This window comes from Bufo bufo, chromosome 6 (genome assembly GCF_905171765.1).
Source record: "Bufo bufo chromosome 6, aBufBuf1.1, whole genome shotgun sequence".
NCBI lineage: Eukaryota > Metazoa > Chordata > Amphibia > Anura > Bufonidae > Bufo > Bufo bufo.
Window position 1 is genome coordinate 109,089,035 of NC_053394.1, and position 25,156 is coordinate 109,114,190.

The 25,156-nt window shown below is 46.3% G+C and overlaps 1 protein-coding gene across 1 annotated transcript; it reads left to right on the forward strand.

Annotated features, from left to right (window-relative positions):
- The first annotated feature begins 1,622 nt into the window (after window positions 1–1,622).
- CABLES2 (Cdk5 and Abl enzyme substrate 2) lies at window positions 1,623–25,085 on the forward strand. The gene is made up of 10 exons (XM_040434972.1): window positions 1,623–2,046; window positions 11,381–11,452; window positions 12,678–12,770; window positions 12,851–12,928; window positions 14,934–15,042; window positions 17,523–17,679; window positions 18,398–18,498; window positions 19,283–19,389; window positions 19,518–19,722; window positions 21,633–25,085. The coding sequence occupies exons 1-10, from the start codon at window positions 1,664–1,666 to the stop codon at window positions 21,771–21,773; spliced, it is 1,446 nt and encodes a 481-aa protein (XP_040290906.1). The 5' UTR covers window positions 1,623–1,663; the 3' UTR covers window positions 21,774–25,085.
- The last annotated feature ends 71 nt before the right edge of the window (window positions 25,086–25,156 follow it).

The following is a 25,156-nucleotide window of genomic DNA, read 5'->3' on the forward strand; positions in this document are numbered from 1 at the left end:
CACTCATTTTTCTTCAGGATAGTATTTTGGGGGGGGCAGCAGTTGGTCGACTTAGAGCATTGGGCAAAATGCATTGGGGCTTGGGCCTCTGATCTTTCTTTTGAGACCCTAGCAATGCACCTGTTGCACACCATTATAATGTGTGTCCCTGTGAGACCTGAAATCTATTAAAAGGGATTTCCGGGATTTTACTACTGATGACCTATCCTCAGTATCTCGCTGTGAGTTTCACACATTGAACTCCGAAGCCTGTGCCGGACCTAAGACTTGGCCATAAGTGGACAGTCTCTGGGGGTTTGGATGAAGAAAATATAGGAAGAAGCAGATGAAGGGGCGCTGGCCCTCGGGAGAAAAGGTTCACCGATCCCCAAAACTGCAGCTCCTTCATAGGTCTCACAGGGGCGCGAAATCACCTGTAACAAACTTATAGTAAAAATACAAAAAGAAACAACAAAATTTAGGGGAGGGAGACACAAGAGTGTATAAATATCAACAGAAAAACAGGAATATGAATCTGTTTGTTCATGAAGCCGCGGACCGTAGATGATAGGAAATGAAAGCCGGTCAGACCATTTACATAGAAAATAAGGAAGGAAAACAGGAGAAAACCAGTATGGCCCAGATGATTCACCAGTAAAGAAAGCCAGGGGAGACGAGTCTGACCAGTAGGACCTTGTGATGTCACAGGGTCATGTGATATTGGAAGCCTAAATTCTAAAGTGACCATTCGCCTCACCGTTCTGTTAACACCATCATTAGGATTAGTCCTTATTTTTAGATTATATTACCTGTGACATCACAAGGTCCTACTGGTTGGACTGGTCTCCCCCTGGCTTTCTTTACCGGCATCTCATCTGTGCCACACTGGTTTTCTCCCGTTTTTCTACGCTGAGTTTACCAGCTACAACAAATGTAGATTTATCCCTCTAAATTAAAGTAATCGCTCATGGCAACCAATAAGATTGCAGGTTTCTTTTCACTATTCCTCCTAGACATGAGAGCAGTGCTCTGATTGGCTGCTTACCCACCCAGCCTCGCTGTAAGGCTACTTTCACACTTGCGGCAGAGTGATCCGGCAAGCAGATCCGTCTCTCCGGATGTCATCTGGAGAAACGGATCCGTTATATATTTTTCTTTCCCTTTTTTACCGGTCTGCGCATCGGATCCGGCATTACGGTATTTTTAAATGTAAATTAACGCCGGATCCGGCAAATGATCCGCAATTTTGGACGGAGATAATACCATTATTTCCTCCGTCCAAAACGCCGTTCAGTGACTGAACTGAAGACATCCTGAACGGATTACATTAGGATAAAACTGATCAGTTATTTTCCGGTATTGAGCCCCTAGGACGGAACGGAACTAGTGTGAAAGTCCCCTCACATTGCCATTGCCAACTTTCTGGTTCCAGCCACGCCCCACCTATTGAATAAATTAGTATACTAATGAGGTCGGAACACTGACACCACATCCACAGGCATTTGTCTTCCGGTGACATGTGACCTCCCCGCCTAGTTCTATACAAACATGATTGACAGGCTTCTCTTCCAATCAGTAAACGAGTCTGTTGTCGTTACCCTGGCACCAGCCAATGGGCTATGAGAGTGAGCGGAACGGCGGCAGACTGGCCGTTCCCCCCCGGGCCGGGGGCCTCACTTAGAGAATGGCCGCGGCTACCTGCGGCTCCACCGGTGTGACAGGCACCGGAGGCCGTTCCGGAGAGTTGTCTCATGGCCACGTACCACAAAGAAGGAAGCGCGGAAGTGACTCCAGGCGTAGGCAGGCCGCCCTGTTCTTCCTCAATAACATCTCCTTGGACGGACGGCCCTTGTGTCCCGCACCGCTGCCGACATGGGAGCCTGCCTGCACCCGGGATGTGCTGGAGCCGACGCCGCTCTCCCCGTCTCCGCGACTCCTGCCGACTAACGGGCCCCGGCTTGTGCTCTCCCGGGAGCCTCCTATGCCGGAGGGGAAGAGCGGCCTCGGCACCCCGGCTGCTACCGCGGTGCCCCCTTCTCTAGGCGGCCCCAGCGTGGAGAAACAGAGGTGAGAAACTTCTCTAGCGGGACACACCCCCGGAATAGTGGGGGAGCCCTCCCCCACCCGAAACTCCTCCTGGGGAACCCCTGCTGATTTAAAGGGGAATTCTACCTTTACTCATCACCCTCTGATCATGTCTGTTAGTGGCATCTGCACCCATAGTGGCCACTGCTGGTGCCAGGCTGAGGTTCTGCACCATATCCTGATGTAAATGGGGTCTAATGACATTGACTGCAGAGTCAGACCCCCTTCATAGAGATGTCACCCTGGGTCCTAGTGGAGATCTCCTTCATGTGGCTCTGAGGTCTCATTGCCATATCTTGGAGACATGACTGAAACTAGCTAGGGGGCGCTATAGAGGGAGTACACTATAGACAGATCATGTACAGGAAGGTGGTGTGTAAGTGACCATGCTCTGCCTCCACCCTGGCAGACTGAAGTCGAGAGGGGGTATCAGGCACTGGATCTGACAATCGGGGGTCTCTCCTCTGTAATGAGGTGACTGAGGACCCCCCCTCCATGGTCCTCCTGTGTTTGGGATCCCATTACTGGTCAGCAGGATGGCGTCACATGTCTGATCCGTGCAGCGATCGGTGTCATCCACATTGCACAATACAGCACTTCAGTGGTAGCTGCTGTAACCTGGCACAGCCGCTGTGCCCAGCTCTCTTCAGAGTGGTAGTTCTGGCAGAGGACATCTGGTTGGTGGGGGTGATAGGTCATCAGTATCTGGAGCCTGGATAACCCTTTTTATGGTTAGGTTCACATCTGTATCTGAGCCCCCCCCCCCCCACAGACCAGCTATTTGAGAAGGCACTGGGGGGCAGTAGTGCCCACGCATTCTCCGTGCTCCCCAAGCACAGTGCCATACATTGTATAGAGGCTGTGCTTGGTATCGCAGCTCGGCCCCATTCACTTCCATGGGGCTGAGCTGTTCCTAGGCCACGTGACCAATGAAGATGTCACTCGGCCAAGGTAAAGCAGAGAGAAGTCAGTGGCACTACTGTGACCACCGGTGCCTTCTTGGCTGATCAGCGGATGCCCGCCGATCAGATACTGATGACCTATCCTGAGGATAGGTCATCAATGTAAAACTCCTGGAAAACCCCTTTAAACGGAGGTGTGAACCTACCCTAATGCGCAATGGTGGACCAATCTCAAGTGCCCATGCTTATTATACCTGAGCCCGTCCTATGTATTACCCTGTAAATAGATCATGGCAGCTGTCGGGCACAGATCAGGGCCTTTACCCAGTGGAGGACTTGTGCTATTCTTTTATTGTGTCCTTGTGTTTGGGACGCTGCCCAGATAGGCTCTGACCGTGTGTTAGGGCTCATGCACATGACCGCTGTTGTTTTGCGGTCCGTTTTTCGCGGATCTGTTCCATATCTGATTTTTTATTTTTTTTTCTCTGATTTAAGTCCTCTTCCGTTCCGTTATTACACAAAACATATCCTTTATGGTTTCCGTATTTGATAAATTTTTTTGCGGATTGGAAACAGAAACAGTAACTTATTAATCACCAAACACATGAACAATATGGGCTGGGCATAGCATTTCTACAATATGGATCCGCAAAATATGGATGACATACGGATGTGTTCCGTGTGCGTTCCGTATTTCTTGCGGACCCATTGACTTGAATGGGGCCTCGGACCGTGATTTGCGGACAATAATAAGACATGCACTACTTTTTTGCGGAACGGAAATATGGAAACGGAACCACGAGTGCCTTCCGTTGTTTTTACGGACCCCTTGAAGTGAATGGTTCCACATACGGTCCACAAAAAAAACAGAACCGACACAGAAAGAAAATACGTTCGTGTGCATGAGCCCTTAAGGGGGGTTTCCCAGCACAACATTTATCAGCTATCCACATGATAGCTGATACGATCACAAGGACCCCCACCGATCAGGATCACGGCGGTCTCTGGCAGTCCCATGGAGCGGTGTCACACATGCTATCACTCCATTCACACAGGGGGATTCATAGTAACATTACTGCTTGTGATCAGTGGGGGTCCCAGCCGTCAGACAATTATCTTCTATCCTGTGGTTCGAGGGCTCTCCATGTGCAGGGAAAGCCAGTGCAGATTGATGCACATCAGACTTTTTTCAGAGTAAAATTGCAGCCTGTGAAGGTGGCCGTGCCATGGATTCCCTCAGTCCTCTCCATGTATGTGTGCTGCTTCCTTCCAGTAACTAGACCTGGCCCATTGCTTAAAGGGGTTCTCTGGGAATTGAAGGGGTTGTCTCACTTCAGTAAGTGGCATTTATCATGTAGAGAAAGTTAATACAAGGCACTTACTAATGTATTGTGATTGTCCATATTGCTTCCTTTGCTGGCTGGATTTATTTTTCCATCACATTATACACTGCTCCTTTCCATGGTTACGACAAGGGTTGTTTCAGGTATCAAACTTTCGATACCCAATCGATACTTTTATGCCAGTATAGATTCGGTATCGGGATGTTAATTTTTTTCAATACTAGACCCTCCTCTTATGGCGCTCGGCGCGCGCGCAGACAGTGGAGAAGGAGGGAGAGAGTCCTTCCCTCCTATGATGCGGCCGCGCTGAGCCCAATGAAATGAGCGTACTCTAAAGCTGCCTGCACCACTGCCACCAATGAATGTGCCACTATTAATTAAAGTAGGAGGCGGGACGTGGGAGAGAGTACACTGCTGTGCCGTCTGAGCAAGTGAGCTCGGCGAACGGCAGCAGCTTCCTCCTCCTAGGTGTCAAGCAGAGCAGGTGCCTGGCCACTGTGCCACCAATGATAACCTTTAATACAAATACAGGAGGCGGGTGCCAGCGGTACTCTCCTCCTGTATCTGTATTAAAGGTTAATTCTCATTGGTGGCGCAGTGCGCCCCCCACCCCACAGTATTAACCAGTATTAAAATCATTGGTGGCAGTGGCCACAGGGTCCCCTCCCCTTCTCATTGGTGTGGCAGTGGCAGCTTGTGATCGGAGCCCCAGCAGTGTAATCCTGGGGCTCCGATCGGTTACCATGGCAGCCAGGGCGCTACTGAAGCCCTGGCTGCCATGGTAAGCTCCCTGCTGCTGTGTGCACTATGCACAGGGCAGCAGGGAGAGTGTGAAGTTCTATTAACCCTAAGGGCTCGTTCACACGACCGTGTGAAGCCCGTGCCCATGCTGTGGACCGCAAATTGCGGTCCGCAATGCATGGGCACCAACCGTGGGGCAGCCGCATGGGGATCGTGGACCCATTCACTTGAATGGGTCCGCGATCCCTCCGTTCCGCAAAAAGAGCATGCCCTATCTTTTTGCGGTGCGGGGGGCACGTAACGGAACCCCAGGAAGCACTCCGTAGTGTTCCGTTCCGTATCTCCAAATTTGCGGACCCATTGAAGTGAATGGGTCCGCATCTATTATGATCCGGAATGCACACGGAACGGTGCCCGTGTATTGCGGATCCACAAATGCGGTCCGCAATACGGCAACAGGCAGCACGCGTTCGTGTGAACGAGCCCTAATAGGACAAGGGATTAAAAGATCCTAGGTTCTAGTCCCTAAGGGGGGCTAATAGTTATTAAATAAATAAAAGTAAAAAAAAAAAACTCCAAATTATTAAGTATAAATCACCCCCTTTACCAATTTTACATGTAAAATATATAAACAATAAATAAACGTATTACATATCGCCACGTCTAAAAAGTCCAAACTATTAAAATATATTAAAAAAAACTCCTATGCGGTGAATGCCATAACAGAAAAAATAAAAACCACACGATTCACAATTTATTTAACCTAATTTATTTAACCTAATACGTTCGTGTGCATGAGCCCTTAATCTGATGTATCTCATGGTATGACTGCCGACATGAGAAAACCATATTACTTACTGGTAATTTCCATTTCATGAATCCTCCATGACGGCATGGATCTAGCGCCCCCCCCCCCCCCCCCCCAAAAGAAAAAAAGGGACTCTCTAGGAGGCTGTCACAACCAAAAGATTATTTCCCAAAAGGAGTTATACATTAAGCGACACGTATATCACTCAGCTATACAACCTGCAAAGATGCACGAGTCTCCATGTAAAGAACTATATCAACACCATATACATATCAAAAAATATATTTTATTAGTACATCACTTCATAATATTTGTTCACTTGATTGACAATACACAACATTTAAAATATTAAAGGGACACTGACAGGCCAAAACAGCATATATAGTTAGATATATCACATTACAGGTCTTATACAGTCTTTTAAAAGCATATAAGTATCCCCCCTGTCCACCTTATAAAGAGCGAAATATAAAGTTTTACAACCTGCTTCTCCGTTCAGCAATCTGCCCAAGGGGCGGCGTTTCATGTGAAAATGCGCCCAGCCAGCCTTCCCAACTGCCGTTCTTAAGCCCCGCCCAGCTCATCATTATTCACTTCGCTGGGCGGCGGCTAGAACTCTCCCCAGTCCCGATCCTGCGCCTGCGCAATTCAATCCTCCGGGCATCGTTCATGCCCAATCTTCTGTGCCTGCGTCCCGCCGTGCCGTTAGATCGCGCCTGCGTACACACACCAGCCTGCGTCTTCGAGGCAGCTGCAGCTGGGTGCATTTTCACATGAAACGCCGCCCCTTGGGCAGATTGCTGACAGGAGAAGCAGGTTATAAAACTTTATATTTCGCTCTTTATAAGGTGGACAGGGGGGATACTTATATGCTTTTAAAAGACTGTATAAGACCTGTAATGAGATATATCTAACTATATATGCTGTTTTGGCCTGTCAGTGTCCCTTTAAGTAAAAAATGACTGCTGGTACATGACTGTCGACAGGATAATAAAGTCCTAGTGCAAGTTTATCATGGTCGGTAAATAAGCTACTCCTAATATAATATATAGCTAGCTCAGAAAATGCTGTGAGACTTTTGATATCTGCAGCCAAGTTTAGTACCTAATAGATACCCAAGCTACATACATCCATAGTAAAAGAATAAATCACACCAGTGAACAATTAATAAATAACAAGACTAAATACATAGATACCATATAATAGAATCGCCACAAAGGCTGTCTAAATGGCAAACAGAAATTCACCAAGCTGAGTACACAGATGATGTGTGAGAAAGTCACAGCACTAAATTAAATTCCTGGATAGCATGTAAGTCATAATCATAAGCACTGTACTGACCCGAGAAGAGATTCCCACCACTGAAATGCACCACCCGTCCACACCCCGACGCGCGTTTCGCGTGTTGCTTCCTCTCTAGGCTGTCAGTTCAGAAAGACACTGAGGAGGAGCCGGTGGAGGGTCTAATTTATTCTTCCTGGATGGAGGCGGGTTATCTCTCATGGCATGCTGTCATGGAGGATTCATGTGAAGGAAATTACAGGTAAGTAATATGGTTTTCTCATGTCGGCAGTCCATTTAGGCAGAAAAAGCAACTTTTAAAAATATGCTAATGTGGAATTCGAGCACTTGGAGGCGGGCTTATGCCTTCCGAGCACTGCTTCTGCGACGATCCCGTTCATTGCTAATGCTGGCCTTCTGCACCTAATCACGCCCCCATGTCTTTTGATTGACAGCGCTAGACCCATCGGTCTAGCACTGAGATCCTTCACACTCGCTTCCTGGATATTTTCTGTTCTTCCAGGCTTGTGTGTATGTCTAGTGCACACGCGCAGTCACACACAAGCCTGGAAGAGCGGAAAATAGGTGCGCAAGTGCACAGGCGCGGGATCTCAATCAAAAGAAATGGGGGGGGGGGGTGATTAGGTGCAGAAGGACAGCATTAGCAATGAATGGGGGCGTCGCAGAACCAGTGCTCGGAAGGCATAAGCCCGCCTCCAACTGCTCGAATTCCGACATGAGAAATAAAGGTATGTTTTTTTTTTTGTCTGCATATGCCTGGTAGGGTAGACTTGATCTGGGTGACAGAGCCCTTTAAATACTACTTTATTTATCCCTAAAATAAATACCTTTTCATTAGTTATAATGGCTTGTTTTGTCTAGGGAGCAATCATTAGGAGAAATAAAATTATACTATTATTACACACAAAACCTGTCCTAATCACCCAGGAGGACAAGTTACATCAGAACACTGAGGTAAAGAGCTGCCTCATCTTCCTCTCTGCTCTACTTGTCAGGGTTCATGATCCTTCACACAGCTGATAACCTCTTCAGCTGAAGCTATGGAGGTTTTGAGGAGACATAAGTACAGAGAGGATGGACAGGACAGACTGTGGTTATGGAGACTGCATACAAGTGCTGCTGCTCATTACCACATCCTCACTCTCCTCTCTGTACTTCATGTCTCCTCATAAACTCCATTCCTACAGAGATTAATCTGAAGATATTATCAGCTGTATTCAGGATTATAATCCCTGACAAGCAGAGCAGAGAGGAGGATGAGGCGGCTGTTTACCTCAGTGGTGTGTGTACCAATAGGACGGCAGCCGTTTTATTTCTCCTAATGATTGCTCCCTAGACAAAATAAGCCATTATAACTAACGAAAGGTATTTGGGAATATATTTATAATAAACTAATATTTAAGTATTTTAATTTTCTTAATTCCTGGAGAACCCCTTTAAAGACAAGTACAATAAAGCACAGTGGGGTAATACATTGAGTGTATGCAGGTGGGCCCAATGACTACCTGTAGGTGACCCGATGGGTGTATCCAACGAGGGCAGCAGATGACACAAGACAGTTTGCAAAGGGGGAATTAAATAGGCCATGTACAAGTGTAGAGAAAAACGGTGCACCCACTGCAGAGGGAGGGAAATCACAATCTCCTCAGCATCAGTGAACATCATTACATATCAGCTGTAGATGGAGAAAGCATCCCAGGGATGAAGCTGTCCTCATACATGAGAGCTGGTGAGGACAGCAGCATCCTGGACACACAGACCTTACATTCTGCATGTATTGCTGGGGGAACATATCCACATGAGAAGAGTTTTTAAAACTAGGAGCAGGCTGCAAACTAATCGGGACAAAAACTGAAGGAATAACTTTTGTACAACTTTTTAAACTTTTAACTGCTAACTAGATGACTGAGCTACAAGCTGCTGACTGCGACATCTAGAGGGTTGAGGAGCCAGGATCTCGGTTATCTCCGATCCTGCTTGTTACATCAGCAGCCAGGCTTCTGTCAGTGCCAGCTCCAGCATATTGCAGTGTCTCTTCAGTCCCTGGCCCGCACACCAGGATTAATGGCACAGATGGCAGGGACTGGACAGACTACACCGACTGCGCTGATATACTGCTCCAGGCCCCAAAAAAGTACATTATTCAGTTTTCAAATAAACAGCATCACCTAGAGCTAAAAGGACAAACTAATTAATGATTAAATTGCTCAGCGCTTCTGCTGAAACTTGTGAAAATTTTTATTTTCTTCCATGTAAAAGGTGTCCATAGCCTGTAATCCTTCTACACTTTTTTTTTATTTTTTTGTGGTCTGCTATACATTTTTTTTTTTTTTTATTTTTTTTAGTGGAGAGAGCATGACGTTCAATACAAAAATAAAACCAAGGAAGTCCTAGCTAATACCACCATGCAGTAGATATTTATATTACCGCTGTACAGAGCCATTTAATACTACCAGTATACAGTGCCCAAATTATACTACTCTAAGCTGCTCAAAATATACCACCATGGTGTAACTGTGCCAACACAACGGACCACAGTGCCTGTGAGGAGGAAAAGGGGGCTGTATACAAGCGGCTCCTCTCCCGTGTCCTTCTCAGTGCCATGAAAGTGATGAACGATCAGACCTAATTCCCACTGAAGCTGCAGCTCATCAAAGTGCGAGGCAGTCCATGAAAGCAGCTGCTAATGGCTCTGTGGGAGCAGCTGACGAGGGTCATGTTTTATAAGCTCAGAGTAAATGGATAATTAATCTGGGTTAGATAAATCTCCAGCCACCTGCTCCTTCATAGACCTGCATGATCGCTTGTAAACGGGGCAGACTACGTATTATTGTTCTGACGCGGTTCTATACAATAATGTCAGTGTGTGGGGTGGCTAGATTGATCACATCCCACTTCACTAGGGATGAGCCAATCGACTTTGGATGAAGCATCCGAAGTCAATTTGCATAATACTTTTTTGAATACTGTACGGAGCGAGCGTTCCGTACAGTATTGGCTCCGATGAGACCTCAGTGGTGTGAAGTAACTTGTTCTCCTGTGTGATTAGGACAGGTTTTGTGTGTACCAATAGGACGGCAGCCGTTTTATTTCTCCTAATGATTGCTCCCTAGACAAAATGCGAGACTTCGCATAATAACTTCAGAAATTAATTTCTACTGTAAAAAAACATTTCCCAAACCGAACCTTGGAAGCGAACCAGAGTTTGGGAAATGTTTTTTTTACAGTAGAAATTACCGGTAATTTATAAAGTTATTATGCAAAGTCTGGGACCTTTAACTATGGGAGAGACACTACCAGGGGCGCAGCGCTGCTTTCCTTCACCCTGAGCAAAGTTTTGGTTGCTGCCCTAGCAAGGTATGTGAAAATCCTGGCAAAGGCAATTTGGCTCGTTCCACTTCACTTAAATATTGCATTAAAAAGTGACACCATTTCTGGGTGGAAAAAATAAATAAAAATTTCCCCTAATCCTGGGCAGAATTGAATTATTTGCCACGTGGTCCATCATGCAGCAAGCAATGATATTGACAGGTAATGGCTGCCAGTTTTATTTTGCATTCTCTTCAGATGCTCTGGGGTGGAACATGCTTAGGGTACTTTCACACTAAGCGGCAGGACAGATCGGACAGGCTGTTCACCCTGTCGGATCCGTCCTGCCGCTATTTTGCCGGACCGCCGCTCCATCCCTATTGACTGTAATGGGGGCGGAGCTCTGGTGCAGCACGGCGAGAGGCCGTTGGACATGCAGTACTTTTAGTCCGGCGGCCTCTCGCCGTGCTGCGCCGGAGCTCCGCCCCCGTCCCCATTATAGTCAATGGGGATGGAGCGGCGGCACGGCAAAATAGTGGCAGGATGGATCCGACAGGGTGAACAGCCTGCCGCTAGTGTGAAAGTAGCCTTAAAGGGGTTATCAGAGCCTGGAAATGCCCGGGCCCCTCACACTGATTCTACTTACCTGGCTCCCTTCACAGCCGCTGCGGCTTCTCCCCGTGGAGGGATGAAAACATCCAGTGTTGGGGGATGAGCCTCCCTAGTATCGCGGGTGAGGCAATACTGGTTGTCACCCTACATTTCTAACAGATGCAATGGACGTTTTGAGGACCTCTGCTCATTGATGTGTAATGGTAAAGGCCTAATACGAGTGCACTACTGCCAGGCTTCAGAGACGCTGTGCGCTCATCTGTTCTCGTGCCATTCTGATAACTGCCTCCATCTTGCAGGCGACGTCACCTGTCTCAGCGCTGCTCCCTAGAGCTTCTCCAGGATATTGCAGAGTTCACACCAGTGCAGAGGTAGTGCTGCGTCTCAGGACTCCAGCCTAACACCACTAATGAATGTGTTCCTCAGCATGCTAACACCTCACTAATATTTTATTACTAAGGAACTCCAGACTAATACATGTGCAGGGGGTAACCCCTCCATGACCCCCTTCAAATGCTGAACCTATAGAGATTTCCAGAATTCTACCCCTAGATCACAGCCAGGCAGTGCTCCGAGGAGCTTTCTTTGGAAGCAGTCCATGTTGGCGGTTCCAGTTGTTCAGGCGGCCCATCCATGGGCGATGGACAAAAGATCTTCCTGGGAATGTTCATTCAAAGAAAGATCTTTTGTCCGACTATCGTATGAACATGTTAAACGTGGCCGGCTTCTTTTCTAACGATAATTGTCTATCATCAGTCGGTTAAACGATCTTTCGTTGCTGAATTTCAGCTGATGAGCGCTCGTTTTGGTTGAAACGTTCTACTACTGTGTTCGCCGCCTTTAGGCTGCTCGTGATAACACTGCCTGGTAAATGGTTTTATTGTCCAGTCTCCCGAGCTGCAGACTTCTTTGCCTGGAATTTCAGTTTATGTTGTGTCTTACCCCCTGCACAGCGCAGTGTGCTATTAGCTGCTCTGCTTATCTGCAGGATCCTTCTCTCATCTACCATCACAGTAAGGGTACTTTCACACTAGCGGTTTTCTTTTCTGGCATAGAGTTCCGTCCTAGGGGCTCTATACCGGAAAAGAACTGATCAGGCATATCCGCATGCATTCTGAATGGAGAGTAATCCGTTCAGGATGCATCAGGATGTCTTTAGTTCAGTCGTTTTGACTGATCAGGCAAAGGATAAAACCGCAGCATGCTACGGTTTTATCTCTGGCAAAAAAACGGAAGACTTGCCTGATTGCCGGATCTGGCATTTTCCGCCATAGGAGTGTATTAGTGCCGGATCTGGCATTCAAAATACCAGAATGCTGGATCGTCCTTCCGGTCTGCGCATGTGCAGACCGGTAAAAATGTGAAAAATGATACGAGACGATGACAAGCTGAGAGACGGATCCATTCTTGCAATGCATTTGTGAGACGGATCCGCATCCGGATGCGTCTCACAAATGCTTTGTCACATCCAGATCGGCGGATTTGGCAGGCAGTTCAGACGACGGAACTGCTTGCCGGATCACACTGCCGCGAGTGTGAAAATAGCCTAACCAGCCTATACAAGCAGTGCGGCTCACGGTTGTGTTGTCTTTGCAGGTCCAAGCATGTCCCCGAGTCCCCCCTACCGTCCGTCTTAAAGAAGACACACTTCATCAAAAGCATGAGGCACTATGACACTCGCAACAGCAGGTATTTATGACACGGGCACTGCCTTTATAAGATTTGTATGATGTCACTGTCATCTTACCTGTGACCTGTATCTTTCCTAGAATTGTCCTAATCTGCTCCAAGAGATCCCTGTGCGCTGCGTTCTCCATTCTTCCATATGGGGAGAGCCTGCGGATGAGGTAACTGCTTCTATACTTGGTTTTAGTGTTAGTGCATTGGCAGTTATATTATATTGGCTATATACAGATATATTACACACACTATATACAGTTGTGACATACACTATATTATATTAGACTATTAGTTCTATTACATATCTTATATATAGTTATATTGCACACTATTTTAGTTATATTTTACACACTATATTACACACACTATATATGGCACTTATATTTGTAGATGGAGTTGTTACAAATGAGAGCCAGTGCTTTCATCCTGACATGTTACACAAATTAATGTCAGATGCCCTCCAGATAGCAATGGGGTTTGTGTGGTCATGCAACTGTATTATAAGGTTGGGTTCACACTTCTGTCAGAAGCTGCAGTTCAGCATGCATTGCTATTCTTCCCATCAAAACCGACGAAATCCTGACTGACCCCGTAATAAGTCAGTGAAGTCCGTGAAGAACAATTGGCGCCCATCAAACCATGACACCAGTATGAACAGAGCCTTAGTAATAATAAGTAAATAAGGCTACTTTCACATTAGCGTTTTTAATTCCGCTATTGAGATCTGTCATAGGATCTCAATAGCGGAAGAAAACACTTCAGTTTTGTCCCCATTCATTGTCAATGGGGACAAAACTGAACTGAAAGAAACGGAATGCACCAAAATGCGTTCCGTTTGGTTGCAGGCAGCATTTTTCTGTCTGCGTTGTGGTGCAGAGCAAGATGGATCCGTCCTGACACAATGTAAGTCAGTTGGGATGGATCCATCCCCCCCTTGGATTTCAATGGAGTTCATGACTGATCCATCATGGCTATATAAGACATAATACAACCGGATCATGACTGATTCATGCAGTTGTATTATTGTATCTGAAGCGTTTTTGCAGATCCATGACGGATTCGCAAAAAACGCTAGTCTGAAAGTAGCCTAAGAACAAAGAAAAGAATCTTAGCTGAACAGAGGATTTCAGTCCTCTCATTTAAAATGTAACTGTCATTTTTTATTTTTTTTTGCTAGTTTATTAGAGCTAGGTATGTATACCTGAGTTAGTCTGTCAATGATTGCCAAAAGATCTGTAATTACCTTATAATAACAGCTTTCATTAATGTCCTCTGTCCCTTTCCACTGCTTCCTTAAAAGAGTTGCTAGGGCTTGTCTGTCTCTGGCTAAGAAAACAGACCGGCGTGTCTCTCAGTAATCCAATCTGATTGGCTGGCAGGGAGCTGCTGGCTACAGTGTGAGAAGTGAGGGAAAGCAGTTTTGGCCTCAGAGAACTGGCAGAGGAGCCATCTTGAGAAGGTCCTCATATTGTAAATATTTAACCCCTTAAGGACCTGCGCCATACATGTACGGCGCAGATGTCCGTGACTTAAGGACCAGCGCCGTACTTGTACGGCGCGGTGATCAGGCGGGTGCAGGAGATGCGCCCTTCCGATCCGCGGCAGGTGTCCGGCAGTCACTGATAGCCGGACCCCTGCTGCATGTGCCGCCATCGGTGACATCACCGATGCCTGCACATTAACCCTTGATGTGCTGCAGTCACCGCTGACTGCAGCACTTGCGGTGTCCGTGCAGGGAGGAAGCAGCCATCGGGTCCCCGCGCTGCTGTGACGAGGACTAGATGGCAGGGAAGGCAGTCCAATGCCTTCCTGAGGCATTGTGGCTGCCTTCCGTGACAGCCTGCGAGATCCAGCCCCCTGTATATGTTTACAGCATTTACCTGTCACTTGTGAAATTTTCCTACTGTGGTATGGACTTGAAAGCCTTTTATAATTAAACTTTGGCCTTTGTGTATTACGTCCTGTCCATAATTAGTGGAAGGGCAGGGAGGAAGGGGTTGTTTGTGGCAGTGGAGACTGCATTATACCTCATAACAAAGCTATTGTCAGAAGATATGGATGACGGCTGCACTGTCAGACCGCACAGGATCCAGGCTGCTAATGGGTTAGACTGGTGTACGCAGCTTGTAGGGGATGTAGATGGTTTTAATGCTGCTTTATGCTTTGTTACAGTGATCTGCGGGTGGAAGGGACAAAGCAGCGACACCCATCTGGGGGGGCCCCCTCCATCACAGACCCAGAGTTTGGAATGGAAGGTGTGGAGCTGGGGGTCGAGGGGGAGGTAAGGATTGAATTTTTGAGGACTGTCAATAATCTCAGCAGTACCATCCCTAAAACCTATTAAGTAACTACAGACAGAAGTTAATATCCCTCTTTTCCCCCCCCCCTGTAACTCACATATCCAATCTGACCAACTATGAAATGTAATCTGAATGGAACCATGAGGGATGAGTGGCTGCCATACATACATGGCTCTGCTTATCATCAGTGGACTAAGATGAGAATACACTGCTGAATTCCAACATGGCCAGTGTAAAGTGAAAAAGAGGGTTAAGCAGCACTCCAGGTCCCAATATAGGGACAGTTGCCAATAGAAACCTAGATAGGTCGGTGCTCGCGGATGAGGATCCTGGCTGAGGGTCCCATAGGTATACAGATAAAGAAGAAAATCCACAGCACTCCTCAGTTCTGGTGAACAAGCTGGTTACTTTATTGGTAACAGCAGCATAGGGATAGCAACGTTTCAACCATCTCTGGTCTTTATCAAGCTATCTAACTATGAAATGTAATCTGAATGGAACCATGAGGGATGAGTGGCTGCCATACATACATGGCACTGCTTATCATCAGTGGACTAAGATGAGAATACACTGCTGAATTCTAGGGATGTCCCGATACCAGTATCGGTATCGGGACCGATACCGGGCATTTGCACGAGTACATGTACTCGTGCAAATGTCCCCGATACCACTGCCGATACCTGTGCGCCGCTTCTATGTGTCTGTGTCAGTCCGTGGCCCCTGCACCTCGCACAGCTAACAGCTTCAGAGGCAGCAGCAGGCACTGTGTAATAGGAGCCTAGAGTGGAAGCTAGCCCCGCCCCTCCCCTCCCCGCCCTCCAACCAATCAGAGACTCACAGCACAGGGAGCGTAGTGCAGGGACTCAGAGAATCGTCTGACAGTTTATTAGTTAAAAGAATCCAATGAGTCACAGACCGTGTCACCGAGTCCCTGCCAGGCTTCCTGCTCTGCGGCTCCCTGTAAGTCCGTCCGGGGGGAAGGGGGGGCATTATTAGCATAGCATGTAGTGGAGCTGTGTGTGTACAGGGTGCATGTAGCAGAGCAGGAAGCCTGGCAGGGACTCGGTGACACAGTCTCTGACTCATTCGATTCTTTTAACTAATAAACTCTCAGACGATTCTCTGAGTCCCTGCAATAACTATACATTGTAATTACATCAGTCTGCTCCACTGCATTCACTGCAGCAGAGCTGTGTTTGCCAGGAGCCAGTCCCTCCAAAGGTGATAGTGTCTGTCTTCTATGGCCCTGGTCCCTCCCTTTCTGCCTGCAAGCTGCACATTGATCTCTAAAAGCAGGCATTAGGGCAAGAAGAAATATACATTACTGTATGATGGCCACAAGACTATTATACTGAGGAGGGGGGGCTTCAAAAATTGTTTTCCTGACTCCTTACAGTAGCGTCTCCTTGTGGCCGTCCCATACAGTATAACGTCTCCTTGTGGCCGTCCCATACAGTGTAACGTCTCCTTGTGGCCGTCCCATACAGTGTAACGTCTCCTTGTGGCCGCCCCATACAGTGTAACGTCTCCTTGTGGCCGCCCCATACAGTGTAACGTCTCCTTGTGGCCGCCCCATACAGTGTAACGTCTCCTTGTGGCCGCCCCCATACAGTGTAACGTCTCCTTGTGGCCGCCCCATACAGTGTAACGTCTCCTTGTGGCCGCCCCATACAGTGTAACGTCTCCTTGTGGCCGCCCCATACAGTGTAACGTCTCCTTGTGGCCGCCCCATACAGTGTAACGTCTCCTTGTGGCCGCCCCATACAGTGTAACGTCTCCTTGTGGCCGCCCCATACAGTGTAACGTCTCCTTGTGGCCGCCCCATACAGTGTAACGTCTCCTTGTGGCTGCCCCCATACAGTGTAACGTCTCCTTGTGGCTGCCCCATACAGTATAACATCTCCTTGTGGCTGCCCCATACAGTGTAACGTCTCTTTGTGGCCCCCATACAGTATAACATCTCCTTGTGGCTGCCCCATACAGTATAACGTCTCTTTGTGGCCCCCATACAGTATAATGTCTCCTTGGAATGTTATAGTTCTGTTTTTGGGCCTTTTGGTTGGTCAGTGGTCAGAAAATACATGTGTGTGTATTTTATTGTTAAAATTAGTATCGGTAATTGGTATCGGTGAGTACTTAAATAAAAGTATCGGTACTCGTACTCAGTCTTAAAAAAATGGTATCGGGACATCCCTACTGAATTCCAACATGGCCAGTGTAAAGTGAAGGCAGATACCTGCTGGCAGTATAATAAAGGACCTGCTTCGAGCTGGTTGTAGATATTTGCTGGATGAGATCGTTGTACGTGGGCACAGTTATCCGTGGGGTGTTTTGTACTATACATTTCTGACCAGTGAAGAAGCATACGGTTTGCATCCACCACTGTTTGGGAAGAGTTCATAGGCTATTTCACTGTTCAGGATTTGTTTGTTTCAGCTATTTTATTTTTTATTTTTTCTAGGTTGTTTCTTATGCAAAATTTTTATACCCAACAAACGCCCTTGTCAGCCAAAAAGAAGACAGCCAACCATCACAGGTCAAGCTGGTTCCCCCTGACACTTCTAAACGGACCTTCGCAAATGCCCGATTTACTCCAGTGTCCTCAGGAGTCGACCATGGTAAATACCTCTGCTGCCTGCACTGCAGGTTACAGTCTTTCCATCATGGACTCACAACCCAAGCAGCTATTATTAGGAAGGTTATTATATTTGGGGCAAGTCTTAAAGAGTTCTATACTCTTACCCTGTACCGCATGCACATACATGTTCCTAGAGAGCCACGTCCTGGGCCAGGGGTCCTTTTAGTTATGCTTTTTTAGCTTTTCTATGTATTTTTCTAAAGGAGAAGCAGCCACTTACCTATATATGCTCAGACTATATTGCTTGAGAGAGTTGCATAGTGCTGAATTTGACTTCCATTGCAAAGTAAAATTTATAGGGGAGATTTATCAAAACTGGTATAAAGAAAAACTGGCTTAGTTGCCCATAGCAACCAATCAGATCCCACCTTTCATTTTCCAAAGGAGCTCTGGTTGCTAGATGTAATTAAGTATATATATATATATATATATATATATATATATATATATATATATATATATATATATATATATATATTCCCTTGTATTAAAGAGCACAGTTGCCTAGCTAATATACTGGCCAATCACTATAGGTTCCTGTTTATGTAATTCCATTGCTTGCCAGGCATATCAAATCTGTCTTTCCTCAGATTTCATTTTTTTTCCTTCTGTACATCCCGTGTCTAATACTGAATAAACCTTAGTGAGTCCTAGTTTTCCTCTCGCACTCAGTGTCTTTATATTTTTTACTGTTTTAGGCACAGAGACGGACAGCACCGAATACAATCCTGATATCCTGGATGATCCTCAGTGGTCCTGTGGAAAACACAAGCGTGTTCTCATCTTTGCTTCCTATATGGTAATTTTCCTTCATATCCAGGGGTGGGCATTTCACATGTGCAATCTGTGCAGCACCCCAGGGACCAGTAGATAAGGGGGAAGGGGGACACTGCCACCTTAAAAGCAGCTGGCATCTTCCTACTGCCCATTAGATTGCATGTAAGGGACTGAGCCGATGAGTAGCAGCGCTCCCAATTACTGGTCAGAGACTTTTTGATGATGGGTGCAAGAAGCCTTTCCAAGCTGTGTACTACCTAGTCAAAGGAATTTTATCAAATTACCCCCTAGAACTTGAGCAGAAGTATTCCACCGCAGCCATAAATCAATCAACATGATAAGAAAGAAAGGAAAAAAAAAAGAGAAAGTTGATGTCACTCTTAACAGTTTCCCCCCACAATGTCTACCTAGTACCCCCAATACAGAGCTCCGTTTAAGCCCTGACATGGTTATTACAGTAATGAATGCCGCCATTCAGTGTCCAGTTAATGCCGTACACTGCCATTCAATGCTTACTCTATGCCACTATCCACAATACAATTAAAGCAGCAATTTAGTGGAAAAGGAATGCTGCCGCCCACAAAATAGCAGCAAAAGGTTGATAAAGCCTTGAAGGTCTAACTCCTCATTGGGGACCTGCTGCAAACCTCCTGGAACAGTGGCACGTACCGCCTTGGGTATGGGTACCACAGATTGAGAAACACTACACTTGGATATGCTTGTGCAGTGTAATCTTGTCTTTACTACATGCCCCATGGTACACCTGTCCTATCTCTCTGTATTATAATATGTGTCTTCTTTTTCAGACAACAGTTATTGAATATGTGAAACCGTGTGACTTGAAGAAAGACATGAACGAGATGTTTAAGGAGAAGTTTCCTAATGTAAAGCTGACTCTGAGCAAGATCAGAAGGTGAGGTGATAAATTAGATTGTAAGCTGCTGTCTGCCAGAGTTCTGCTGCCATCTTTACACTTGTTACATATTCCATGATTTTATAGATTTAATTATTTTTTTTCCCCCCACTTTTCTCTGTCTCCAGCTTGAAACGTGAAATGAGGAATGTGGCACAGGAGTGTAACATGGAGCCAGTCACAGTGGCCATGTCCTATGTTTACTTTGAGAAGCTAGTCCTGCAAAGGAGGGTAAACAAGCAGAACCGCAAGCTGTGTGCAGGAGCCTGTGTACTCCTGGCTGCCAAAATCAGTAGTGACTTCAAGAAGCCTGAGCTGAAGCATCTTCTAGATGTAAGTATAGAGGGGTCATATTGGGCCTCCGGGATGGATGGACGTGGCAAGCTATTGTCTAGCTCTGATTCAAACTTAATTGGGCACCTTTGTACTCTTCTGTTAGAGCTTCCCTTAAATGGGTTGTCCCATCTGGGCGCTTATGGCATATCCACAAGATACGCTATGACTGTCCAATAGGTGCAGATTCCATCTCTAGGACCAGCTCCTTTTTTTGAGAACAGGACTCCATCTTGCACCTCTAGAATGGTAATGTGGCTTCCTTTCTTTGGTTCTGTGTGACTACCAGAAATAGGCGAGCATGCTTGCTCAGCTGTTTGTGGAAGTCGTACTGAAGATAGCTGCACATGCACCATTTCTGGTGGTACAAGACAAGCCACAGTTCTCAAAATGCTTTTTATTTTTTTTATTTTTTTTTATAGTTAAGAGATCAGCAAATTGATTTTTAAAGGGGTTGTCTCACTTCAGCAAATAACATTTGTTATGTAGAGGAAGTTAATACAAGGCACTTACTAATGTATTGTGATTGTCCATATTGCCTCCTTTGCTGGCTGGATTCATTTTTCCACCACATTATACACGGCTCGTTTCCATAGTTAGGACCACATCACATTGCACACTATAGGAAAAGGCGCAGTGGGAGTGCGCAAATGCCAGCGCTTTTTCGTGATGGTTTGCAGGGTGGTCGTAACCATGGAAATGAGCAGTTTATAATGTGATGGAAAAATGAATCCAGCCAGCAAAGGAGGCAATATGGACAATCACAATACATTATAGTAAGTGCCTTGTATTAACTTCCTCTACATAACAAATGCTATTGCTGAAATGGGACAACCCCTTTAACTAACTGATTCATCTCCTCAGCACGACTTCACAGGTGGGCAGCTGTTTCAGGTGAAGAAGTATTGACAAGATTTAGGCTAGGGCTACGTGGTGACACTGGTCACGTGACAGCTGTCACAGCCAGGATTGTGGAGTAGCAATGTTCCTGGCCACGACAGCAGTCACTGACTCACTGTGTAGCCCTAGCCCGGCTTTGACAATTTCCTGCCTGCACCACTGCTCTGATTAGTCGAGCGAGGGCAAAAGCTCTGCTTCAGCTGCGGAGCAGCAACTACACTTCTGGGTAGCGGAGTCTGTGCAGTTACTGCTCCAAAGCAGAGCTGCTGCCCTTTCTCTGTTAATTGGGCAGGCATGAAATTGGAGTGGCTGGACTAAATATCCAGCCCGGTCTGTCTCCGCAGGTGCTTCTACAACTGCGGAGACAGAAGTCTTGCTTCTCTCAGCTCACCAAGCACAGTGCCGTACGTATGTAGCGGCTGTGCAGGGTATCACAACTCTGCCCCATTCAATTCAATGGGGCAGTGCTGCTACTAGGCCCCTTTAAACATTTCATGGCCTAATTGGCTTCCATAGATAGCAGGTCTTGAGCTTGTTTCATAGGCCTCAGGTTGTCATTACAATTCATCAACACCCAACATTTGCTGGGATGAAGGGTGTCAGACATGCTATCAACCGTCTTAGTAATTGCACATCTATCGATTGCAGCATCTAAACCATCAGAGCCATGTCTGGTCCCAGCCATTGCAGCAGGTTCCGCGGTGATGGCACGGGCCCAGCTGCATAATCAGAATGATATAGATGATGTATGTCATTCTTTGTTAAGGGGGTTAAAGAGGTTGTCCTATCTATAAATCCCAATCCACATGGACATCACAGGGGGGCCCCCCACTACTGTCAACCATTTATTTTCCATTCTACAACTACCTGCAGCAGAAGGGGTTAGTAGGAGTAGTGCTGATGTAAGTGCATTGTGGAATTGTACACGATGCCCATATGGCACTTTAAATGAATGCATCCTATTGTGGGGTAACCTTCTTACTCACACTCTCCTCCTTAACACATTCCAGAAATTAGAAGAACGCTTTCGATCTAACAGACGGGACCTGGTTGCATTTGAGCTGACTGTGCTAGTGGCCATGGAGCTAGCACTCTACCTCCCTGAGGCCCAAGTATTGCCTCATTACCGGCGCTTGACCAAGCAGCAGTAGATGAAATCCAGGCAGAGACTACGCTCCGTTCCAGGGTTCAAACAGTTGTCCGGGACCTCCTGCCCTCTTTTGTTAAATCTCGGAAATGCATCTGTGAAGCTCAGCGTTCTTTTACCACTGCAGCGGAGCAGTACGTTACTACAGCGTATGTATTGCACCATGGAAAGCACAGCCGTAGCCGGGAGTAGTGGCTACCAGAGCAGAGGATCCGGATCTGATATATACGTCTGATTTTTGCATAGTTGCACATTGTAGAAACGCTCTTCCTTTATACCAGTCCAGATTTTTTTATTTTATTTTTTTAACCCATTTTAATTCTGAATATTCAGATTTTTTTTATTTTTTATGATCTGAGTGACTTAGATGAATAGGATTGGTTTCCTATACATGAAGTGTTTTGTGACACCTCAAAAGGACAGGGAAGGGAGGTTTCGTGTCAGTAAAGAGGGGCTTTATTATTCTGAGAGATCAGAAACAAGCACAATTAACCCTTCAGTGCCTTTGTAATGTCTCACAAATCACTCTGGCATTGAGGATGTTAAGGGCGAGTGACCATGTTACAGAGCATTACGCCCTATAACCAGGATTTGTCAGTGGATATACGCCCATGAGTAGCTATCGATTGCAGCATCTAAACCATCTGGGATCAGAGACATGTCTGGTCCCAGCCATTGCAGTGGGTTCCGCGGTGATGGCACCGGCCCAGCTGCATAATCAGAATGATATAGATGATGTATTTATGTCATTCTTTGTTAAGGGGGTTAAAGAGGTTGTCCTATCTAGAAGCCCTAATCCACATGGACATCACAGGGGGGCCCCCACTACTTTTTTTTTTCCATTCTACAACTACCTGCAGCAGAAGGGGTTAGTAGGAGTAGTGCTGATGTAAGTGCATTGTGGAATTGTACACGATGCCCATATGGCACTTTAAATGAATGCATCCTATTGTGGGGTAACCTTCTTACTCACACTCTCCTCCATAACACATTCCAGAAATTAGCATTTGAGCTAGGGCTACATGGTGACACTGGTCACGTGACAGCTGTCACAGCCAGGATTGCGGAGTAGCGATGTATCTGGCCACAACAGCAGTCACTGTGTAGCCCTAGCCCGGCTTTGACAATTTCCTGCCTGCACCAGCAACTACACTTCTGGGTAGCGGAGTCTGTGCAGAGCTGCTGCCCTTTCTCTGTTAATTGGGCAGGCATGAAATTGTAGTGGCTGGGCTAAATATCCAGCCCGGTCTGTCTCCGCAGGTGCTTCTACAACTGCGGAGACAGAAGTCTTGCTTCTCTCAGCTCACCAAGCACAGTGCCGTACGTAATATAGCGGCTGTGCAGGGTATCACAACTCAGCCCCATTCAATTCAATGGGGCGGTGCTACTAGGCCATGTGACAGATGAATGTGATGTTCAGATGGCCTAGGAAAAGCTGTGAGAACGCTGCGGCACTACTGTGCGCATCGGTGCCTTCTCAAACAGCTGATTGACAGGGGTCCTGGGTGTCAGACTCCCACCAATCAGATACTGATGAACCATCCAAAGAATAGGTCATCGGTGTAAAACTCCCAGAAAACCCCTTTAAACATTTCATGGCCTAAGTGGCTTCCATAGATAGCAGGTCTTGAGCTTGTTTCTTAGGCCTCAGGTTGTCATTACAATCCATCAACAGCCCACATTTGCTGGGATGAAGGGTGTCAGTCATGCTATCAACCGTCTTAGTAATTGCACATCTATCGATTGCAGCATCTAAACCATCTGGGATCAGAGCTATGTCTGGTCCCAGCCATTGCAGCGGGATCCTCCAGTTCTTAGTTTTTACAACATGGCTGCATTGCTACAGTTGTAGGTGCTGTCACCCAGCTTGACCAGACTTGGGCCTCTTTCACACGAGCACGTTTTCCGCGTGGGTGCAACGCATTGCATCCGCACTAAATCCTGACCCATTCATTTCAATGGGTCTGTGTACATGAGCGTTTTTTTTTTTTTTTTTTTTTTAAGGCATCCGTTCTGCATTGCGCGAATTACACAGCATGTTCTATATTCTGCGTTTTTCACGCAGACCTGGCTCCATAGAAGTGAATGGGGCTTCAGTGAAAAATGCATTGCATCCGGAAGCAAGTGCGGATGCAATTAATTTTTCACTGATGGCCGCTAGATGTTATTTGTAAACGTTCAGTTTTTTTTATCACGCGCGTGAAAAACGCATTGCACTCTCACGTAAAAAAACTGAACAACTTAATGCAATCGCAGACAAAACTGACCGAACTTGCTTGCAAAATGGTGCGAGTTTCACTGAACGCATCCGGATCTAATCCGTCACGCTTACGGATGGAAATTATTCTGGGATCATTGATCCACCCCCATCGCGGTATACTTTTGTGTGCACATAAGTGGATTCAAGAGTCTGAAAAAGCTGAGTGACGAAGCTTATATGAGCTGTAAAGGCAGCCATATTGGCTTTCCCATTAACAGACATAACTTCAGTCACAAATGGATGACTAAGTGGAGATGTCTGGTTTTAAGTGGAAATGCTCCATGAGGAGGTTCTTTCATCTCAAAGATGCTGAATATGTGCATGGTAATGTACATGAGCCAAGATACAATCTAAAGCTTAGACATGGTGGGCAATAAGGAGCAGTGCTCCTCGGGTTCTTCTGCGTGGAGCCGGTGCTCGGAGATTTCTATAGCTTCCAAGTAGTCTCAATCCAAAAAGGAAAAAAACAACTTTTTAACATAATATGCATACTTTTTATTTTTAGAGAGATGTGCCTGAATTTACCCTGATCTGGTATCGGGATTTATTTTATTTATTTCATTGGGTTTCTAACCTGTTAAAGTGCATCCATCACCTGCTCACATTGGCAGCAGCCGCACTGGGAAGGTACAAATTCATCTTGCACAGATTTACTCTGCTGACCATGAGAGCAAGTTGCTTAGCAGTCCCTTTACATTTAGCCTGGGTGACTACCATTGGAGTACATGGAGCTCTAAATCCAACAGTGGTCCCATTTAGACCTCCGACACATGGGTGTATTGTGGATTGGTGTCCTACAAATCTATAGTATGATGCTTATAGCTATAATTCTGTGTCTACATTTTTTTAATTATTTTTTACAGAGGCAGCAGAGGTTTTCATGGCATGAAGGTTGGTAGTACGTCATTGGAAGCATTCATTTTAGGGATGACTGTGTCTTGCAGAGGCACCCAACATGGATCCTGGAGTGCTTATGAGTAGGTAATATGGACCCGTGGTTTTCCACAAGGCATTGTACAGGTCCATGCACACTTTTAGTTCTTTTAGCTGTATAAGGCTGCATTCACATGTCCGTGGTGTGTTGCGGACCCGCAAATTGCGGGTCCGCAACACACCAGCCCAGCATC